General features: G+C 32.5%; 6 protein-coding genes across 18 annotated transcripts; 3 read left to right on the forward strand and 3 right to left on the reverse strand.

Moving 5' to 3' along the window:
* Nucleotides 1-23: 23 nt before the first annotated feature.
* On the forward strand, nucleotides 24-4,433 carry LOC126922372 (glycosyltransferase 25 family member). Of its 2 annotated transcripts, none has more exons than XM_050734916.1 (10): nucleotides 24-1,344; nucleotides 1,855-2,083; nucleotides 2,224-2,566; nucleotides 2,653-2,772; nucleotides 2,844-3,033; nucleotides 3,185-3,259; nucleotides 3,340-3,397; nucleotides 3,480-3,607; nucleotides 3,703-3,906; nucleotides 4,014-4,433. In XM_050734916.1, the coding sequence occupies exons 1-10, from the start codon at nucleotides 1,157-1,159 to the stop codon at nucleotides 4,186-4,188; spliced, it is 1,710 nt and encodes a 569-aa protein (XP_050590873.1). In that variant the 5' UTR covers nucleotides 24-1,156; the 3' UTR covers nucleotides 4,189-4,433. The 2 variants fall into 2 exon arrangements, with proteins under 2 accessions (XP_050590873.1, XP_050590882.1); XM_050734925.1 differs by lacking the exon at nucleotides 24-1,344 and adding an exon at nucleotides 1,361-1,479.
* Nucleotides 4,434-5,162: 729 nt separating this feature from the next.
* Nucleotides 5,163-8,504, forward strand: LOC126918513 (actin-related protein 3). Of its 2 annotated transcripts, XM_050726502.1 has the most exons (7): nucleotides 5,163-5,755; nucleotides 5,865-6,118; nucleotides 6,503-6,683; nucleotides 6,772-7,086; nucleotides 7,181-7,495; nucleotides 7,587-7,805; nucleotides 7,883-8,504. In XM_050726502.1, exons 2-7 carry the CDS (start codon nucleotides 6,075-6,077, stop codon nucleotides 8,060-8,062), a joined length of 1,254 nt encoding a protein of 417 aa, XP_050582459.1. In that variant the 5' UTR covers nucleotides 5,163-5,755; nucleotides 5,865-6,074; the 3' UTR covers nucleotides 8,063-8,504. The 2 variants fall into 2 exon arrangements, with proteins under 2 accessions (XP_050582459.1, XP_050582449.1); XM_050726492.1 differs by having other exon boundaries at nucleotides 5,163-6,118.
* Nucleotides 7,856-11,942, reverse strand: LOC126918505 (transcription factor 25). 2 transcript variants are annotated; one of them, XM_050726482.1, is made up of 9 exons: nucleotides 11,862-11,942; nucleotides 11,498-11,652; nucleotides 10,983-11,344; nucleotides 10,664-10,892; nucleotides 10,319-10,572; nucleotides 9,936-10,245; nucleotides 9,544-9,837; nucleotides 9,284-9,474; nucleotides 7,856-9,142 (listed from the first exon to the last, which is right to left on the reverse strand). In XM_050726482.1, exons 2-9 carry the CDS (start codon nucleotides 11,627-11,629, stop codon nucleotides 9,118-9,120), a joined length of 1,797 nt encoding a protein of 598 aa, XP_050582439.1. In that variant the 5' UTR covers nucleotides 11,630-11,652; nucleotides 11,862-11,942; the 3' UTR covers nucleotides 7,856-9,117. The 2 variants fall into 2 exon arrangements, with proteins under 2 accessions (XP_050582439.1, XP_050582428.1); XM_050726471.1 differs by having other exon boundaries at nucleotides 11,752-11,917.
* Nucleotides 11,943-12,003: 61 nt separating this feature from the next.
* On the forward strand, nucleotides 12,004-14,218 carry LOC126918554 (leucine-rich repeat-containing protein 59). Of its 3 annotated transcripts, none has more exons than XM_050726601.1 (6): nucleotides 12,004-12,370; nucleotides 12,540-12,599; nucleotides 12,678-12,800; nucleotides 13,132-13,345; nucleotides 13,440-13,622; nucleotides 13,701-14,218. In XM_050726601.1, exons 1-6 carry the CDS (start codon nucleotides 12,281-12,283, stop codon nucleotides 13,979-13,981), a joined length of 951 nt encoding a protein of 316 aa, XP_050582558.1. In that variant the 5' UTR covers nucleotides 12,004-12,280; the 3' UTR covers nucleotides 13,982-14,218. The 3 variants fall into 3 exon arrangements, with proteins under 3 accessions (XP_050582558.1, XP_050582554.1, XP_050582567.1); XM_050726597.1 differs by having other exon boundaries at nucleotides 12,006-12,370; nucleotides 13,428-13,622; XM_050726610.1 differs by having other exon boundaries at nucleotides 12,015-12,065; nucleotides 13,428-13,622.
* On the reverse strand, nucleotides 14,133-18,066 carry LOC126918474 (uncharacterized). Of its 8 annotated transcripts, none has more exons than XM_050726424.1 (8): nucleotides 17,927-18,063; nucleotides 17,689-17,846; nucleotides 17,165-17,320; nucleotides 16,526-17,035; nucleotides 16,270-16,442; nucleotides 15,511-16,173; nucleotides 14,937-15,353; nucleotides 14,133-14,854 (listed from the first exon to the last, which is right to left on the reverse strand). In XM_050726424.1, exons 3-8 carry the CDS (start codon nucleotides 17,199-17,201, stop codon nucleotides 14,297-14,299), a joined length of 2,358 nt encoding a protein of 785 aa, XP_050582381.1. In that variant the 5' UTR covers nucleotides 17,202-17,320; nucleotides 17,689-17,846; nucleotides 17,927-18,063; the 3' UTR covers nucleotides 14,133-14,296. The 8 variants fall into 8 exon arrangements, with proteins under 8 accessions (XP_050582381.1, XP_050582389.1, XP_050582397.1 ...); XM_050726432.1 differs by having other exon boundaries at nucleotides 17,921-18,059; XM_050726440.1 differs by lacking the exon at nucleotides 17,689-17,846 and having other exon boundaries at nucleotides 17,165-17,249; nucleotides 17,927-18,066.
* Nucleotides 17,689-19,849, reverse strand: LOC126918567 (uncharacterized). The gene is made up of 5 exons (XM_050726624.1): nucleotides 19,676-19,849; nucleotides 19,318-19,536; nucleotides 19,013-19,261; nucleotides 18,700-18,945; nucleotides 17,689-18,602 (listed from the first exon to the last, which is right to left on the reverse strand). Exons 1-5 carry the CDS (start codon nucleotides 19,805-19,807, stop codon nucleotides 18,453-18,455), a joined length of 996 nt encoding a protein of 331 aa, XP_050582581.1. The 5' UTR covers nucleotides 19,808-19,849; the 3' UTR covers nucleotides 17,689-18,452.
* Between the last annotated feature and the right edge of the window lie 543 nt (nucleotides 19,850-20,392).

Consider the following 20,392-nt stretch of genomic DNA (forward strand, 5'->3'; position numbering starts at 1 on the left):
CATCATATCATATCGATATTGATGATTTTGAAATATGTTATAGAAATCAATATTTTTAACAACTTTTTCTTATTTTGTTCAACCTTAGTTTCTGAGATATTCGCAAAATACTGTCGATATCACTATAGTGTATTTCTACCTATAGTTGTGCGTCTGTGCAGTGTATGCGCCAGTTAGGTTGCCGGCTGCTGACTGCTTATATTATATGTAAGTCGGGCGAACTTAAAGGCTCCGTGCACGATTGCATATAAGAGGCTGCAAGAAATGTCTGTTACAATTCAATTAAATATGAATACCATCAATGTATTGGGTTTGGGTTTATGTTAATTTTTTCAATCCGGCCGCCTGATGGCAACGCTTGCATTAAATAATAAGTTAATTAAAAGAATAGAAGGCCATTGAATAATTGATATTATTTTACGTAAAGAATAATTGTTATCGTTTCACGCAAGCGTTGCCACGATGAAAAAATTAACCCAAAACTAGACCAAATATATTGATGATATTTATTTTTAATTGAGTTATAAGTTATAATAGACATTTCTTGCAATCTCGCATATGATAATTGTCACGGGGCCTTTAAGCTTGCCGGACTCTCGTTTATAAACAAAAGATAAGCCGGCAACCGGCAATCTAACTGGCGCATACACTGCCACAGATGCACAACTATAGGCAGACACACTATAATGATATCGGTAGTATTTTGAAAATACCTCGGAAACTAAAGCCGACCATCGGTTATATGTATAGAAAAAAATTGTTCAAAATGTTGAGCTTTACAACATATTTACAAATCATTGGATCGAAGTAGGTTTTCTACAAATTCTCCCACAAATTAATTTGTACATACTTTCTGTATTCCTACTTGTAAATTCAAAGTATCGTAAACACGTCTAAGCAATTATATGTATTTGCTATATTTGTCTTTTACGGATAATCGGATGTGTATAAAAATACAGCAACTCACTGCTTTGCCGACTACATGTTTTTCACGTGGGCACATGTGGGTAGTAAAATTATATCAGAAGAGATGAACTAATCTAATGAATAACATGGTGAAGACGACGCTTTTAGGAACTGTATCTTTTATTGTATATGTTATCGTGAATAACTAAACAATCAAAGGTAAAAGATATTAATAAATTTCGAAACGGAGATGAAATTAGTGAATTTTTTTCGTGTTATCTTAGTATGTTTTATCGTGTTTATTGAAATTTCTGAGCAAAATTTTAAAAATCCGACAGTTTTAATAACAATTTTAGTACGTAACAAAGCACATACATTACCATATTTCTTAACCTTCTTGGAACAACTGACTTACCCTAAAGAACGAATACATCTGTGGTAAGTATACATATATTCTAACCTTATTATTCCAGCAAAATTGTTAAACGACAATTGTAGAAATCACAATGTATAATTACATACATAAGGAGAGTAGAATTATATCTTTGATTGACTAAATGAGCAAAATTGAAAGTAAATGCAATTTTTTACAATACCAAAACAGTAATAAAGAATAATTTTTAGTTTCAGTAAGAAATAAATCTATATTTATTATATTATCTTCGAGTATAAAGCATTTCAGTTGGATTAAATTTTAAATTAATGGGCAAATACTGCTTAATAGTAATAATGCGTTTGAATGTTATAAACATTTTTAATATCTTTTGATCACTTTATGTAAAATATGTTAATGCAGAAGCAATAATTGAAGTTGAAACATACCAATATATCATATTTAAATTCTTTTTAAATATTATAGATGCTTTACTTATTTAATATATATATATTTCTCAATACTTTTGAATTATTTTTAAGCTGTAACAACTAAGATTACATACTTTGTTGAAGGATATGTAGTGATAATAATATCGATAACTCAATCGAAATATTATCAGCATGGCTAAAAAATGAAAGGAGCAAGTATCATGGAGTTGAAATAAATTTTGATGAAAAATCGAACGGATTCGAGGACGAAAATGAAATTGCCCATTGGTCACCACAAAGATTTTTACATGTGATAAATTTACGCGAAGAGGCACTTCATGCTGGAAGAAATATTTGGGCAGATTTCATTTGGGTAAAAACTCATTTTTTCATGTTTATTAAATTTTGATAAGGTTTTACAATTTTCAATTATTGAGTAACGCTTTTAAAAAAATTATCTTTTTGATTGTCTAGTATGAATCTCTCTCTCCCTCTCTTTATATTCAATTTTAGATGCTCGATGCAGATGTTTTTCTAACAAACCCGAATACTCTTAACGAATTAATCTTGAAAAACGAAACTGTAGTTGCTCCGTTATTGAAGTCTGATGGCTTATATAGCAATTTTTGGGCTGGAGTGACCAGTGATTTCTACTATTTACGAACAGAAAAGTATGAACCCATTTTATTTCGGGAAATAAAAGGATGTTTCAACGTGCCTATGATTCATAGCGCCGTCCTTATAGATTTAAGAAAACATATTTCGGATCTTTTAACATATGATCCAAAAAATTTGAATCAGTACAGCGGTCCTATCGACGACATTATAACTTTTGCCGTCGGTGCTAATAATTCTGGTAAACTAATGCTTAAGTTTTTATAAAATTTTCTCATTTTTGGGCGCTTTCCATAAGTAATCTTTTCTTCCTCCTATTTATACTAGATATACCATTATCTATTTGTAATGATAATATTTATGGCTTCATCATGGTTCCGTTGGAAGAAAAAGAAACGGTCACTGAAGATCTACAAAGATTAACCAATATTAAGACAGAAATATTATGTAAGTTAAACCAATCGTGAAAAAGGAAACTGAATTATACCTTACATCATGAAATTTTGATTTTTTCTCAGCCGACAATAATTACCTTCCATTATCAATGCATCTCGAGCGATTTGTACAATATCCTACCGAGGATACGTTGCAAGTGGACAACATTTATATGATAAATCTTTTAAGAAGACCAGAAAGGCGCGAGCGAATGCACAAACTTTTTAAAGAACTTGGAATTCGAGTAGAAACACATGATGCTGTTGATGGTAGGTAAGTCGTGAACACGTTAGTAAATCTACATATTTGTATATTTCTTTCATTTTTATGTTAAAATATTCTTGTTAATAATGATTGAAAGTCGTCAGTTTTCAATACCATTATAAATAACTTTATATTATAATTTACACGTTTGTCTATTCAGGATATTAAACCAGTCTGCTCTTGAGAAATTGGGAATAGAGATAATGGCAGGATACACTGATCCTTATCATAATCGGTAAGTTACAATGAAAAATAAAGTATTAAAAATACCTTGAAATTAACATAAACAATTAATGATAAGGAAAATAATTATAGACCAATGACTATGGGTGAAATTGGTTGTTTTTTAAGCCATTACAATATCTGGAATAAGGTAATTGTACACCAAATTTGTGTAATCAAGTTATTAAATTAGTACACTAAAATTATATTGAACAATTGGAAAATTATATTAGGTAATAGAAAATGGCTTTAAAAGTATTATTGTCTTAGAAGACGACGTTCGTTTTGAACCGTTCTTCCGTCAAAAAGTAAATTACATTTTAAAAGAATTGAAAGATCTTCAATTTGAGTGGGATTTGGTGTAAGTATTTAATATATAGAAAATTTCTTTAATACCAAACTTAACTATAAAATTTGATTTGATTAAATATGAAATTCTATTTTGTTATATATTAGTTATCTGGGAAGAAAAAGATTAGCAGAAAATGCTGAATCTTGGATCGATGGATCAAAATATTTGGTACATGCTGGTTACAGTTACTGGACATTAGGATATATTTTATCTAGAAGTGGTGCAAAGAAACTAATAGAAGCAATGCCGTTAAAACAGTTATTACCCGTCGATGAATATCTTCCTATATTATCTGATGTTCATCCTAGGTAAAAGAAGGGAAACTTAATAAAATATTTTCTCATGCTCCTTTCTTAAATAAGTCTTTTGTAATACTTTAATCGTATTTTACTATCATTATTCTTTCTATATATAGGGATGATTGGAAAGTACATTATACAAAACGAAATTTAATATTACTTTCCGCAAATCCTTTATTAATTTATCCGACTCATTACACTGGTGAACAAGGATACATCAGCGATACAGAAAATTCTACGACTATATTTAACGACCAAGATATAAATAAATCGAAACGCGAAGATCTATAAATACCATAAACATTGCCATAATAGATATAAGAAATATTTAAGTAGCCTCTTCTGCTTTAGCAAAAGCATTTTTACTACATTGCATTTATACTACATTTGCATTTATACTACAAGAATATCACTTTCAGAAAGTGATACATATAATGTAAGATTCAAATAATATTTTGTATTTCTTTTTTATGTAATTTTCTTGTATTTATATATTGATACTACATATATGTTATAATACATAGTGTATATGTATATTTCAGTGTATGTATTCACACACACATTTTCTTTTTTTACATCCAATTCCTCTTTTTCCAGCAATAAATATTCTTCTTTATCTGCAATATTAAATAAGAATGGGCGATTCTTTCAATTGTATTACATTGCAATTTATCATTAACTGAATGAAATTATCATTATGTAACAATTAGCCATTCAATATAACCACTAATATTGAAAGTATATGTCTATTTAATATCTGTCTAAATAATTATTGTGGATTTGGAGCCTATGATAAACATATGTACACACATTATACCATACATGTAAATATGCAAACTGTATGAACTCTATCCATTTGGAATATCTATTTGGAATATCTTTGTTGTTTCAAACAATAAATAAAAATGTTTCTAATAAAAATTATAGAATTTCGAGGAATACATAATATGATAATCGCGGTTTCTTGACAAATGGATGCGTAGAGGAGACACGAAGGTTATTTTTGTTTTTTTGCATGGAATCATATATTTTTTAATATGTTAATCAATCCATCAAAAAGTATTAATCTATCTCGAAAAACTATTAGTTTAAGATATTTTAATTTGTCATATTTAACACAATTTAATTTGTCATATTTAAGACAAGAAAACACATGAAAACTAATAGTTTTTCAACATATGTAAATAGGTTAGTAATTTTTTGTAAACACCGAGATCGGTCAATTAACGTATTAAAAAACATGATTCTATTTAAAAAAACAAAAATGACTTTTGACCTGTATACATCCACTTATCAAGAAACCGCTAACTACCATTATATTATATATTCCTTTAAATCCTATATTTTTATATTTTTGCGAACTGTTTGCAATAACGAAGATATTTGAAATAGACAGAATTCGTGGGCACATTGTATATACACACATCGATCGTTTAAAATTTCTCCTGAGGTCAAGAGGTGGAGTGTGCAGGGGTTAATTGTCCCTTATTTTATCCAACGGAAAGGTCTTTTCGGAATTTCGTCATCTTCTTTTTTCTCATTTTCAAATTTTCTCTTTTTCCATCCTCATTCTCTCTTATTCGTACCAACACCACACGGTCACCCACTACGAGCCAGTTAACTTGTGCCCAAACCGCAGGCTTGCTTTGACTTTGCTGTTAGTTCTTATGGGTATCACCCGGTAGTTCCTGCGTGGCTAAGCCCATTGGCGAATAAAGTTAATTATATATTACAATATGTAATAAATCCTTTAAAAAGACCGGTGCACCCGCCGAGAATCGAATCCGGAACCTTTTGGTAGTAACCGGCTAGACTGCGTACTTTGATACCAGTTCGCCAATATATAATACATTATTTCGTTAAGTATACAAGATCTTTTGTTAATTATAATATTCGATTGTCTTTAAAAAACAAATTTAAAACAAGATATATGTAATAAACTTTACGATAAAACCGGTTATTTGTAGATATTGTGATGATCTTCCCTATAAATTCCCATTTTTGACAATCTATCAAAGAAAATTTCGCTCAATGAACACGCCGCTTAAAGTGCACTTCTGCTTTATCTGTAAAGCGAGGTGTGGTTAATTGGAACGGATGAGTGTTCAGTTTGTATTGTAGTGAAGATATTTTTCTTTCGAATAAAAGCAAAAACCGATCAAAACGAAAAGGGCACAATGCTTGGTCGTCTACCTGCATGTGTAATCGATGTGGGTACGGGGTATGTAATTTAAAAAATTAATCTCAACTAAAATAAATGAGCTGAAGCGTGACTTGATGACACATGTCATTCTACGTATTAAATAAATTATACTAAAAAAAAAAATGTAACATAATTAACTATTCCTTTTTCTGTCTTATCAATTGATAGTTAATTGTTAGAAACATAGCTGCTAATATTCGTTATTTACATTCAATAATAACAAGCTACAAATTTACATTAGTAAAGCTACTATTTCTAACAAAATTTGAATTCAATATGTATGTACATATATAGTAGTTAATGAAACAAATATGTACTAGTAGTAGAGTAATTATATATTTTGTTTATTTATTCTATCAAAAAGAAAAAAATATCTTCTCATTATTATTTGTAACTTTACAGATATACAAAGCTAGGCTTTGCAGGCAATAAGGAACCTCAGCTTATAATTCCTTCTGCAATTGCTATTAAAGAAACTGCAAAGGTTGGAGATAATAATGCCAGAAGGGTTACTAAAGGAGTCGAAGATTTGGATGCTTATATTGGAGATGAAGCTTTTGAAGCGACTGGTTATTCTGTGAAAGTATGTAGATACATCAGTATGCGGTTATATTTTTATTGAAATACATATTTTTCAAATTATCTTATAATTTATGCTCAATTTTGTTTAGTATCCAGTTAGACATGGATTAGTGGAAGACTGGGATTTAATGGAAAAATTCCTACAGCAATGTATTTTCAAATATCTTAGGGCAGAACCTGAAGATCATTACTTTTTACTCACAGAACCACCATTAAATACTCCAGAGAATCGGGAATATACAGCAGAGATAATGTTTGAATCATTTAATGTGCCAGGTCTTTATATTGCTGTACAAGCAGTATTAGCATTAGCTGCCTCTTGGACAGCTAAAACAATAGAGGATAGGACATTAACGGGTGTTGTTGTCGATAGTGGAGATGGCGTAACTCACGTAATACCAGTGGTATGTATAAAAGGAGAAGAATATAAAATTATAAAATGAACATACAACATAGACTATAACCTGTTGCAATTAACAAATTTATTTTGTCATTTAGGCAGAAGGTTTCGTTATAGGAAGTTGTATAAAACACATTCCTATTGCCGGTCGTGATATTACATATTTCATTCAAAGTTTGTTACGAGAACGTGAAATTGGAATTCCACCTGAACAATCATTAGAAACAGCTAAAGCAATAAAAGAAAAGTATTGCTATATATGTCCCGATATTTCAAAAGAATTTGCTAAATACGATAGTGATCCTACTAAAATAAAAAAATATGAAGGTGTCAATAGTATTACAAAGCAACCATTTGTAGTAGATGTTGGATATGAAAGGTTTCTTGGACCAGAGATATTCTTTCATCCTGAGGTATGTCCATTTAAATTTAAGCATATAAATTCAGTTATAAAACATGAAAGGTTTGTTACATATACATTTTATTTTATTATCACATTTTTAGTTCTCTAATCCAGATTTCACGACACCACTAAGCGAAATTGTAGATGATGTAATTCAAAATTGTCCAATAGACGTTAGAAGACCATTATATAGTAATATTGTATTATCGGGTGGTTCTACGATGTTCAAGGACTTTGGTAGACGATTACAACGTGATATAAAACGAATTGTCGATGCACGTCTCAAACTTAGCGAAACATTAAGTGGAAGTCTTATTACGGTAATATATATTTTTATATATTTCAATATGAAAAAAGAAGAAGAGTAGCCTAGTATTTATGTTTAATTTTATTTTAGCCAAAACCTATAGATGTTCATGTTATATCGCATCACAAACAACGTTGGGCAGTATGGTACGGAGGTGCGTTATTAGCTAGCGATCCAGAATTTTATACAGTTTGTCATACCAAAAAAGCTTATCAAGAATATGGACCTGGAATTTGTCGTTATAATCCCGTATTCCATAGTATGGTATAAAATAAATAAGAATACAAGTGGCATTAAAAGGAATTACATTATTATGGACCAATGGTCCCTCTAAACGCTAATTGATCTATCAACAATTTGATGAATTTCTAATTTTTTATCTTAAATGATGATGTATTTGATTAGATGGAATGGGTGTTTTTATTATATAATTGCTAACTGAAATAATTACAGAGGAACTAGTAAACGCCCAGTATTGCACTAGTAAACGCACACAAAAAAGTTTTTATGCTCATTAATTATTACAATAATATATGACGATATTTATATGTAATAAAGATACAGGGAAAATCTCTCAAAAAGATGAAGGTAACACTGCATTAGAAACAATGACTAGGAATAGTCAATAAAAATGATAATACAAGATAATTGTATAGATCTGTACATAACATAAGACAACTTGAAAATAATAATTCTTTTTTAATGAATTACATTCACAGAGTATATGCTTTACATTATCCTATATATAATGAACTCATGTATCAACAAAATATAAATGATAATTGACAAATAACACTTTGATACAAGTATTTCAACAATATAATTTATTTATTAATATATGTGTATATATACGTATGTATATGTGTATGTATATATATATATATTTATTCTTTTTTATTATTTAAAACTTCGCAAAAATTGGGTATGTAATAATTGCATCAAAAGTTCCAAAAAATTACAATAGAGCATACAGGATCATACAATGTATACAACCTCATACTACGTATGAATATATAAATATAATCAGAGTATATCAAGCTTCAAGTACATATAATAAAATATTATACAACTATGATAGTAATAATGATGATGATGAAAGTAGTTATAATAATAGAAAAGGACTATAATTTTTGCAGTGTTCATTACTAAATATTATATATATTACCTGCCATGAAATGTATGTTATTTTCATAAAAATAGCTGTTGTTTGAAAAATATTTATACACATATTAACTTCATTTTTATGTTATTTAATTGAAAGCAAACTTCCTGAACTCTGACTTGTTATTCCACGATATAATCAGTAATTAATAGTTGAATCAATTTTATGTTTCTTCATCATTATCATAGCTAAAAATTTTACACAACATTATATATTGTAATAATTATCCGCTTATGTTAATTTAAACATTATTACTGTTGTCGTTGATGTTGTTGTTGTTAGTTCTATTGCTATCACCATTACTAAAACTGATACTATTAGATACTTACGATAAATTTGTATTTTCAAGAACTTCCGCAACATTTCTACCAATATCCCTGGATAAATACGAAAGAAAGAGAGATAAAAAACCAGCATTATTTCTGTTTGACCTTGTACTTGTGGCAGGACGTTTGTAAATATCAATACTATCCACAGGTGGTAGAGGATCATGTGAAAGAATGGAACCATCAATTTGTACCTAGTATTTCATACAAGAATGTAGTACAGATGAAAAAATTTGAAAATTACAACATAAAAGTGCTTATACCTCTTGAAAGTTCACACTGATATTTCTTATATCAGACAATATAATATGTCGCAAAATATTCTTTGGTAATCTCCCTTGGTAACGTTTTCTCCGTTTTACCTCACAATACTTTACATAATCATCTTTTGAATCAACACGACATAGTACAGTGTGCACATTTTCACGTAGCCATGGTAAAAGATCTACATCTTTCCATAGGCGAAAGTTACGATCAACGTATAAATTTTGTAGCTTCTCTAGAGGTGGTGAAGTTGAAAGTACTGCTTTAGTGTTAAAGAAATCATAGGATCGTACCTGCAAAACAATTTCGTACAATAGGTTCTAATTTTTCTTTAATTTCAAATAAAAATTTATTGAAACATTTGCTTATCACTATAATAATATGAAAATACCATTTCATCAGATTGTATCCCACATTCTTCTAGTAACTGCATCAATACACCCGGGAACATTATTAAAGCATTTTGTAACAATTCGTTAGCAGTACTTATGTTGCCTAAATAAAAATGGGCTAAAGCTAAACTGTATGCTATATTTGGCAACTGTGTTAGGTTTCTTGTACTATCCCAAAGATTGCAAAATTCTATAAACCATTCGTATTCCTTTGCTCTTAAAGCATAGAAATCAAGACAAAGAACCACAGCTAATGGATCACCTTCTGGATCAAGTGACAAAAGTAATTTACAAAATTCCAAGCTTGTTCTGAAATATAAATAAGTTTAGAGAAAATTAAAGAAAGCGTTATTAGAGGTTTAAAGAAGTTCTGTCTTTTTACCTGTAACATGCACGTCCACCAACAAAATTAATATGTTTAAATAAAGTTATAAATAAAGCACGATTTTGTTGTTTCCTGTAATCTAGTCTGCAAAGAGCAGTTGTATAATTAAACAGTGGGTGAAAAGCACATTCTAAGCAGTACAAAGCCCGTTCCGTCAATTGTGCAGCCATTGCTAAATCATCATTGTGTTTACACAGTTCGGCTAATTGTAATAATGCATCTACATGATAAGAATGCATGTTGATTATACTCTAAAAGAAGACATTATGAAAATTTGATTTATTTCAAGTACTTTTTATGTATTCATAATAAATATAGTATTTAAATTGAAACATAACATACAAGAATACTTTCATGATTTGAGCTTTCAACAGCTTCTAAAAATTTTAATTGTACTTGTCTGTATGATGGACTGTGATCATACACAAAGTATTGAACATTATTGGTTGTTTGTATAGTATGATCCAAAGACATTGAAAGGCCAAATTTATTAATTGGTGGCCAATTATCTCTAGCAGAAACCAACCAGGTTTTCTTTAAATGGCCCATACGTCCTCTACTTCTTCTATTGCTGTTGAAAGTAATTATTTATGGTACGAGGTCTAATTACACTATTTATCTCATATCTATTTACATAACACACATTTCATTAAAAACATACTTTTGTTCCGCTTGCACTGTTTTGCTACCAAAAATTCTCTTAAGTTCATTATACGGATTTAAGTGCTTATGTTGCACTAACAAAGTATCCTCTTTAGACTTTTGTTGGCTCCACTGAAAATTATCTGTACTTTGAGAGCTACAACCTGGAAGTGGTTCCCCAAGTAATTTATTCACTTCTCTCACTGTTCTTTCAATTTCATCTATACTTTCTTCTTTTGATTCAACAATTTGGGCTTTAGAACCTTCTAATTTTCTTCGTCTTTTCTTTTTTTTCTTGCGCTTAGCTTCATCAATACTATTTTCATCCACTGCTTGTTCTTCTTCATTTTCTTCCTCATTAATTTCAGAATTTTGATTCAACTAAAAGAAAGGAAAATAAATTTCATAGTAACATTAAATAATAAATATTCAAAAAATTAGGAAAAAATTTGATTACAATATTATTTAAATGGTAATGATACAAAATGGAAGTCCTAAACAGAAAGATACTTATTAAAATATTTGGACACATACTACATCAAAGAAGTTGAATGTCTTTGGTTTAACGTTGCCAATTATCGAGTTTTCTATCTCACTCTCATTTTCACTATCCTTCTCGAATAATACATCACTTCCATATACTTTTTTCATATACCGTGTAGACATTTTGAATAGAATTAATTTTTAACCTAAAAGTAGACAAATCGAGATAAAAGCTGTTCACACTAAATCAGAATTTCTGTGAATCTTAAGAATCAAGTAAATCGTGATTGTTAATTCCCCCTTGCCTGCCAAAAATTCTCGTTACAATCTGAATTTGTCCTGACTCCTCACTTAACAATTTTTCCTTTCAAGTATAAGCATAACTGCTATAAATGTATAGAAACGAATTCATTACCATTACTGCAAGCTTGTAAGACGCGTCACGTTATGCGTCACGTTATGCGTCACGTTACGTTTATGATACTTCTAAATTCACTATAATCGCTAACAAGTACTGCCAACAGTCGTTTGATTTTAAAAGTTACTGAATTGTTAGATAGAAGTCGAAAATTGAAAATGACATATGCGTGGTGATTTTGTATTGGTCTTCATTAGCCACGTGTGTGCAAACATATTTATTAAAAATTTGTTCATTACTAATAATATAAAATTTTGTATCATTCAGTTGACAGATCGAAAAATATTTTACCGTTTTAATATGTGATATTAAATCTCCTCAACTTTGTGTCAATATGTTCTTTACCAGAAGGTGACGCCATAAAAAATCACAAATACCAGACGTTTGTGTGTGATTAATTTTTGTTCAGTACCAAAATGAATTTAAAGAAAGTTAAAAGTAGATTAAAAGACGAAAAGCTAGATCTTAGTTTATGCGACCTTAAAGAAGTGCCTATTCGAGAAATTGTACGTTCAAAAACTTATACATACATATTTTACCTAATCTGACAAATGTCAGATAAATTATTAAATCTCATTCATATATTTTATTTGATAACTTTATATCGTTTTATGTTGTAAAACGTACACCACTGTATACATTAAAGTATTAAAATGTGTGTCTTATATTTCTCAGGCAACTATTAAAAAAGCAACACATTTGGATTTATCAAATAATCTTTTAACTTCTTTATCTGTAAGTCTTTTAATTTTGTTACTTTCATTTAGTGTAATATTACTTTTTAAAAGTAATTTTATTAATAATTTATTTCAGAATACTTTTGTCGAACTTAAGCAAATAGTCATACTAGATCTTAGTAGAAACATGTTGACAGAAATCCCTGAAAATTTTGGAGAACTGAGACGATTGAAACATTTAGATCTTTATGCAAATCAAGTAAATACAAAATATTACATTATAAATTTTTTAAATAAATTTAGATCATGTAAATAATAAGAGATTTGAGGCTTTCACAGCCTGAATTGTCACACTTGAGACTGTTCCTTATATATTGTTTGAAGCTTTTGCATAAAAGCAGTGACAAAAGAAATTTCTTTCTCTGAAACTCAGTTTCAGTTTTTAGACACCGGAGAAACTAACTGCGATGCTATCAAAACATCGGAAAGAAATTCCTTTAGGACATGACTTTTATCTGAAAGACTGGAACAGTATTAAACTGTGTTACAACAATGTTAAGCATGTAAATAATAGTAGAATGATCTTACAGATAAGCAGATTACCGCTTAGTTTAAGCGAATTAAAAAGTTTAAGATGGTTAGATTTAAAGGAAAATCCTTTAACTCCTGCTGTGGCTAGTGTTGCTGGCCCTTGTAGTAATTTGAGTGAATGCCAAGCTTGTGCTCGTAACATTGTCACTTATTTATCAAATGTGAAACTTACTATCGCAGAAGAAAAATTACGGAGATTAAATGCCATTACAGGTAATATCCAAAATTAAAATATACCAGTCTCTTAAAATAGCTCCTACATATTAGACACTGTTAACACATTTATTTATAGCAGATATGGAAACAGGTACTGTTTCGACAAAAAAAGGAGGAAGGAAAAAGAAGAAGAAATTGGATAAGAATAATAAGCAAAATTTAGATGGAAATGGATCTATTCAATCGAGCGAGGTATCGCTAATAGATGAAGACAAAACAGAACCTCTGATAACCACGCACAATAGAAACCAAGCTAATAAAAATGAAACTAAAGGTAATGTACCAAAATGTGTTGTACTGAACAATTTAGAAATGCAAATAGTATTTTATAATATTTTGATTGATGTTCTAGGAAATGCACATCGATTTTTTATGTCCATGATCTCATGGCTTTTTCTGTTTGGTTTAGCACTCACACTGATAATTGTGATTCTTCCATTGTATTCGAAACAGTCGGAATTGTTTATAAATTACATAGAATCTAAGACAGGTATACATTTAAAAGCATTTCAGAAATATAGTATCGATGTATTTGACTCTTCTATACAAGCAGTGATTAATATTTGCGATAATTTATACCACGCGTATGAGAAAAATTTTAAAACAGAGATGGACATTCCAGCGAATAAATAAGCGTTTTATAGGATAAAACGATACGATCAAATGTATTGGACATAATTACTTTTTGAAGTACAACTTATAAATAACGAATGAAATCTATCATCGTTGAAACTTATAAATTCGATCGTGTATCCGTATTGGGATCACATATTGGGATTACATATGCAAGTTAAAGAATGTTATTTATTTTAAAAAATAAAAGATTATTAATACAGATATATTGAAATATACTACTTACTTTTAAATATACTAACGTATTATTTCTTTGGTCATATATTTGAATACGTGAACTGTGAATACACGTTTCTTTTCGAATTATTATTTATGCTACACATATTTTGTGAGATTTGTTTTATTTAATAATATTGACGATGTTGTCCTAGAGGGTGCTTTGCCAAGAGAGTTTTCCATTCTACTAATCAATTTTTGAAAGGTATTCATTCTCGAAGAATTGTGTTGTTCGCCAAAGTCATCCGATGAATCCTCTGTCTCGTTCAAAACTCGGCCATTCGTTTCGGTAACCATTGAATCAACCGTTTTTGATCTTTTCCCGCTAACAAATCGATTCCACGACTTTTTTTCGGGGCTGATTTGCGATCTTGTTGCGTTCTCGTTATCTCTGTTATGTAGAACTTCCTTTTGTCGTGCCGTAAACTCTGCGAGTATAGCAACGTCGTCATACAAATCGTCAACTTGTTGATCAACAGGAAGACATCTAGGATAATGCGATTCGGGTCGTGGCATTTTATAATGCTCGTTATCTTCGAATGATTGTTGCGAGACGTCTAAGTTCTCGCAGAAAGCAGGCCGATCAGCATCCGTGCGAACGAGATTGTGAAAGAGATTTGATTTCTTTGTAATTTGCTGTAAATTCATTGAACATGTCTTTAAAAATAATGCTATCGAAGCAAGCGACATCAAAGGAGAAAAAATAAAACGGAAAGATTAAGAGATAGAGAATTCTTACTTGATGTGATTTATCGCGATACGCAACGTCATCATAAAATTCATCCGCATCGGTTACATTTTCGATTATCGGTGGTTTCACATAGATCGGCCTGGGAGGAGGTGGACAAGTATACTCTGATTGTTCTTCCTCCAAACGGTTAATTTCTTGCTCAACATTTATCAACTCGGATACGTCATCATAGTAACTCGATGATTCCTGATTGTTTGCCAATGACGATGAAAGTTGTGAGAGCGGCGCCGGCGGCCGCGACGGAGAGGTGGCAGTTTTATACTTGGTCTTTTTTTCAATTTTTCTCGGAGATTCCTTTTTACTTCTCACTCTGTCCAAAAACGATTTCTTTTGCGGTGACTTTGCCGACTCCTCCACTTTCTCCGTTGTTCGAACCTTGATCGATTTTGAGTTGCGAATTACAGTCTGTATACGGAAGATGATGTAATTATGAAATGCATACATAAATATAATATAAAAATGTAGATGATAGAGTAAGAAAAAAAAAAGAACGAGTAACAGAGCAGGTAAGAATAAAAGAACGAATAAAGAAATAAATGTGTGCGAAATTTACTATAATCACCTCGCCATGATCGTACGATAGAAATTTACTTTGTTCATTTACAACTTTATCTTTCAACGCTGTAATGTTATCGGTGGTATCGTCATACGTTAATTCTTTTCGCGAGCCAATTGATTTTTTCGTAACAATTTCGAAATTTCCTTTTTTCCCTTTTTCATCAGATTCATGTTTGTTTCTGACGTTTGCGTATTGTATCGTCTCTCTAAAATCTTCGATCTTATGGTAAATATCGTCTTCCTCTTCGTCAGGAAGTTCGTAAGACGAACGCTGAGGGGACGGCATCGGTAATTTTCGGGAGATTCGAGCTGGTAACGGAGGAGGAGTCGAGGAACGTGGATGAGAAGAAATAGAAACAATAGCTTCGGAAGGGCTAGTGGCAGGCGAAGGAATAGAAATATTGGCCGATTCTTGAGAATCATCTAGTCCTCTTCCTTCATTAGTATCTTCATTGGATCGATCAACGATTGGATCGGTCGAAGATTTATCGGCAAGCTCTTGCCTGCAATTCGAGTCTTCTTGGTCATTCGGTTGCTTGGTAGCACCATTTGCGACGATGTTCGTGTCCATTTGTTTCGTTGTCTCTTTATAATCGTTCTTCTCGCCTCCTAATTCACAAATTTTCGTTACCCATTGTTCCATATCCTTCCGAGTTTTTGCAGAAAACTGAAATAACGTTGAACTTTACATTCAATTTATTAACCTTTTCATTTATTTCCATTTCTATATCTATAGTATATTTTATGAGAAATATTTGAGTACCTGGAAAGTTCTATTACCAGGACGGAAAATCTCAAAAGTAGATTCGCTTCGACGTTGGTCTCGAGGAATTGCATTTGGAGCAGGTCGTGCCATGTAGCCCTGAATTGGCAAAATCGTGCACGGCCGATTGTCACGATCGTTCCCGTAAATTAATAGATGCAATCCAACCAAACCTATCGCATTTGCATAGAAATTGCTCCGTTACATGCAGTGTTTTGATCACATCGATATCGATCATCGAGAGAATTCAACTTACCAACCCAACAGGCTCGATATTGTTCGAAAACGAACAATTTCTTTCCTTCCTTCCTATAAAGAGGGCCACACATCTTACATTTACTTTTCGTTTCCGTTGCTGAGAAATTCGCGTAAATGTCCATCAGCGTATTTTTAACCTCTTCTTCTTTATTTTGAATATTATCGATCGTTTCATGAGTCGAGAGTACAATAGTATTATTCGTCGATTCGACACCCTGAAAGGTCTCGTAATAATCCTGCTGTTGCTGTGGCTTTTGCATCTCATGGTATTCCTCTGCTCCTACGTATTCTTGAAGCTCGGTTTCCGTTTTCAGTGTAGCTGCCGTCAAACCTTTCGATCCGGTTGCGTTCATATTTAAATACGGTTCTGGAGATGCCGGTCTTCCGATTCTCTCTATTACGAACATCGTTAGCGTATCTTTCGAACGTACCAATAAATTGTCTCGAATGTTCTCTAATTTCATTGGGAGTTTTACATCGTGGAGACATTCCAAAAATTGCACTACATCTATCGTGAATAAATATACGTATGTAGTTTCATGTCAATCCGATCGATGTTAAGTAAAACGATTACAGTAATAAATATATATATATATATACATAATATATATGTGACGTCTGTTAACATTTTATTTACCTCGAAGAATAGCAGTAACCTCCGCGTTGAGCCCCATCGTAATTTCGTTCCTTATTCGATTTTCCTCTTTTTCTCGATCGTTGATCTCTCGGATAAAAAAATATGTTTCCTAGCAACGATTTCGTATATATAATAGTTATCGTACCATCACTCCTACTGAAATTCATCAGGAAATGTGGTTAAATAAGATAAGCGATAAGAAAGGAAGAATGAATAATAATTTTGTGTCATGTTCAACGGAATTTGCTTTCATTAATTATGATTTCGAGTTTGACACTTTTGGACATGACAGCATAGGACTTCTGATCGATTCGATCTGATTCGATATGATTTACCGTACCTTCTCCCTTTTAAAGGACTAGTGACGTTAATCCCAATGTCATTGATCGAGCAAACGAAACAACATCGTTCAATGACGTTTTTAAACATTTACGTTTGTTCTAACATTCGAATAAAATACAAATGATAAGCAAATCCTGAGTCGTGATTATCGTATGACGGAATCGATGGTCAAACAATCTCACCTGTAAGTTCTTTGCTGTGTCTACTGTCGTATTTTAAATCGTTTCAAATCGTCGTATCGAGGGACAGTTGATATTTATCTGATTTTGCTTCATTTTTCGCGATAAACATTGCGCATGATTCTCTTAAGTTTTGTCACTTGTGCTGCTCGACTCGATCGCTATTATCAATCGATGACTTTATTGTCCAAACGAAATCTTTTTAAAGAATATCTTTTGGACGCAGAAAACGTACAATTACCTTTCGATGTAAGCTCGTTAAGATTCAACGAGCTGAACTGCACGTGGGAGCAACCGAAGGCGGCTCCCGCAAAGACTGTCTCGTTGACTGTCGCTGTCGTTCGTTAACGCTACTCGCTGGAATCTTTCCTCCCTCTCTTTCTTTTACTCTCGTTCTGTCATACATATATACATACAATGTTCCTCTGAACGATTGACTCACTCTATTTCAACCGTTCCCTTTTGCTGTAATAACCTTCTGTCTTCGTCACGTTTTATTCTCCTTGCTTCATGCTTTCCTTTTCTCGATCGTGACTTGACGCAGCGCGATATGTTTTAATTGATCATTCCAATTGGCGGAGTAAGAAAACCAGTGAGAAACAAACATAGCCACTCGCATAGCATACTCTACGACGTGTTCTTTTCTTTCTCTATAAATTTCGACCAATTTCGTGACGTAAAATACTTCGATTCGATATTACTTTATTTTACTGATAAATCTAGAATCAGTACAAAGAAGGGTATGGAGGAAAAATTTGATTCCGTTTTTAATGAGTTTCCCAAGGTGCTTTGCCGCGCGTTTTTTCCAATGGTTTCACGTAAACATCCGTTGCGATTTCCGACATCTCCGGGTATGGGTCGGCTTTAGCTTGTTCCATTTCCTCATCCACTGCTTTGTACGTGTTTTTCCTAATTTCCTAATGCACAGGGAGCGGGTTGGGATCAAGCGAGAGTGAAAAGAAGAGGAAAGAGTAACGGACGGAAGGTGAGACGGACACGCGTGTGCGGTCTTACAAGAATTTCCGCTTCGGTTTTCACACCATTCTCCACGAGCAGTTTGGTCAATAACTCGATAGGATCTCGTTCAGCTTGTATTTTCTTCACTTCGTCTCTGGTACGATAAGAGGTGCCAGGATCGCTCATGCTGTGACCAAAGTACCGATAGGTGACCATCTCAAGAAGAATCGGACCGTTCCTAAGAGCGTAGTCTCTAGCAAATTTCACAGCTTCGCGAACATCCATCACTCTCATGCCATCTACCTGAAATAAGAAAAACACGGGGAAGAAACGAACGCGTTGCCCTTCTTTGTTCTCCACTCTTCCTTACCTTCACCCCTGGAATTAGATCTCCTCGCGTGTAGAAGTTGGTGTTAGCCGAATGTCTCTGCACTACCGTTCCCATCGCGTACTTATTATTTTCGCATACAAATACTACAGGCAGATTCCATAATTTCGACATGTTGTATGCTTCGTAGATTTGGCCCTGAGATGCAGCACCATCCCCATAAAATGCCCAAGCAACTCCACCCGTGCCATTGTATTTTTGAGCGAATCCCAACCCAGCGCCAACCGGTATCTATCAAGTAGAAGCTAATTTGCCGATCAAGAAGGACAATTGTTACACTTCTCTACCTGACCGCCGACGATCCCGTCGCCTCCGAAAAATTGATTCCCGTACATGTGCATAGATCCACCTTTTCCTTTCGAAATTCCAGTCTTACGACCCATCAGCTCGGCGAATATTTCTCGTGCCGATATACCGAATACCACTGCGAAACCATGACATCGGTAAGCTGTGATCAAACTGTCCTTTTTCATTATCGACATCTTTGTACCAACGGCTACTGCTTCCTGCGCAAATACATAGTTTTCTTTTTTACAGATGGTTCCTCTCTTTCCTCTCTTTCGCTCTCTTCTTCTTTCTGTTCCTGTTATCGTCGCTCTCGCGATGACGCGACGTCCGGTTAATCCGGCTAATCGTAAATTCTACCTGACCAGAATATAAATGAAGGAAACCGTTGATCAAGCGCAATCTATATAATTCCGCCGCCTTGTTTTCCATTCGTCTGATGTAGATCATCGTTTTCAATGCGTAAGTTGCTTCTTCTTCGTTCATTGTCATTTTCTCCGAGGGTCCGCTCTCCAAACGATACAATTCATATTTCTAAGCAACACAAGAAAAGCACGTGTTCGTTCCATTGTTGTCTGAACCGGTGTCTAAATGAAGATCTTTCTTATCGGTTAAAGAAAAAAAAAAGAATAATTATTGAAAAAGACGCAACAACAAAAGGATCAACTCGAAAGTATTACCGTCATTTTTATACAATTTTTGCAGATCGAATCAGCGCTGCTGTTTGCCAACTAACCAAACCCCAATCAGAGCACAGAAATTCACCGGAATTCACCAGAATTACTTTTACTTTCATTTATTACTTTGGGTTCCCTTGGACAAACCGTAATATTGTCAATATTCCAATGTTCTCAACGAAGATGTGGTCTGTCAATAAATATTGACAATATCGTATTGACGATACATATTGATTCGTCTTCTAATTGAGAACATTGAAATATTGACAATATATATTGATAGCCAGACGGCACCTTTATACTATATATATACTATATACTATATATATTAAGTAATATATGGACATGTAAGGTATGGACATGTAAGTTTGGTAAGTTTTCTTTTAATCGCTTGTATGCA

The sequence above is a fragment of the Bombus affinis genome, chromosome 1, assembly GCF_024516045.1.
Source record: "Bombus affinis isolate iyBomAffi1 chromosome 1, iyBomAffi1.2, whole genome shotgun sequence".
Classification (NCBI taxonomy): Eukaryota; Metazoa; Arthropoda; class Insecta; order Hymenoptera; family Apidae; genus Bombus; species Bombus affinis.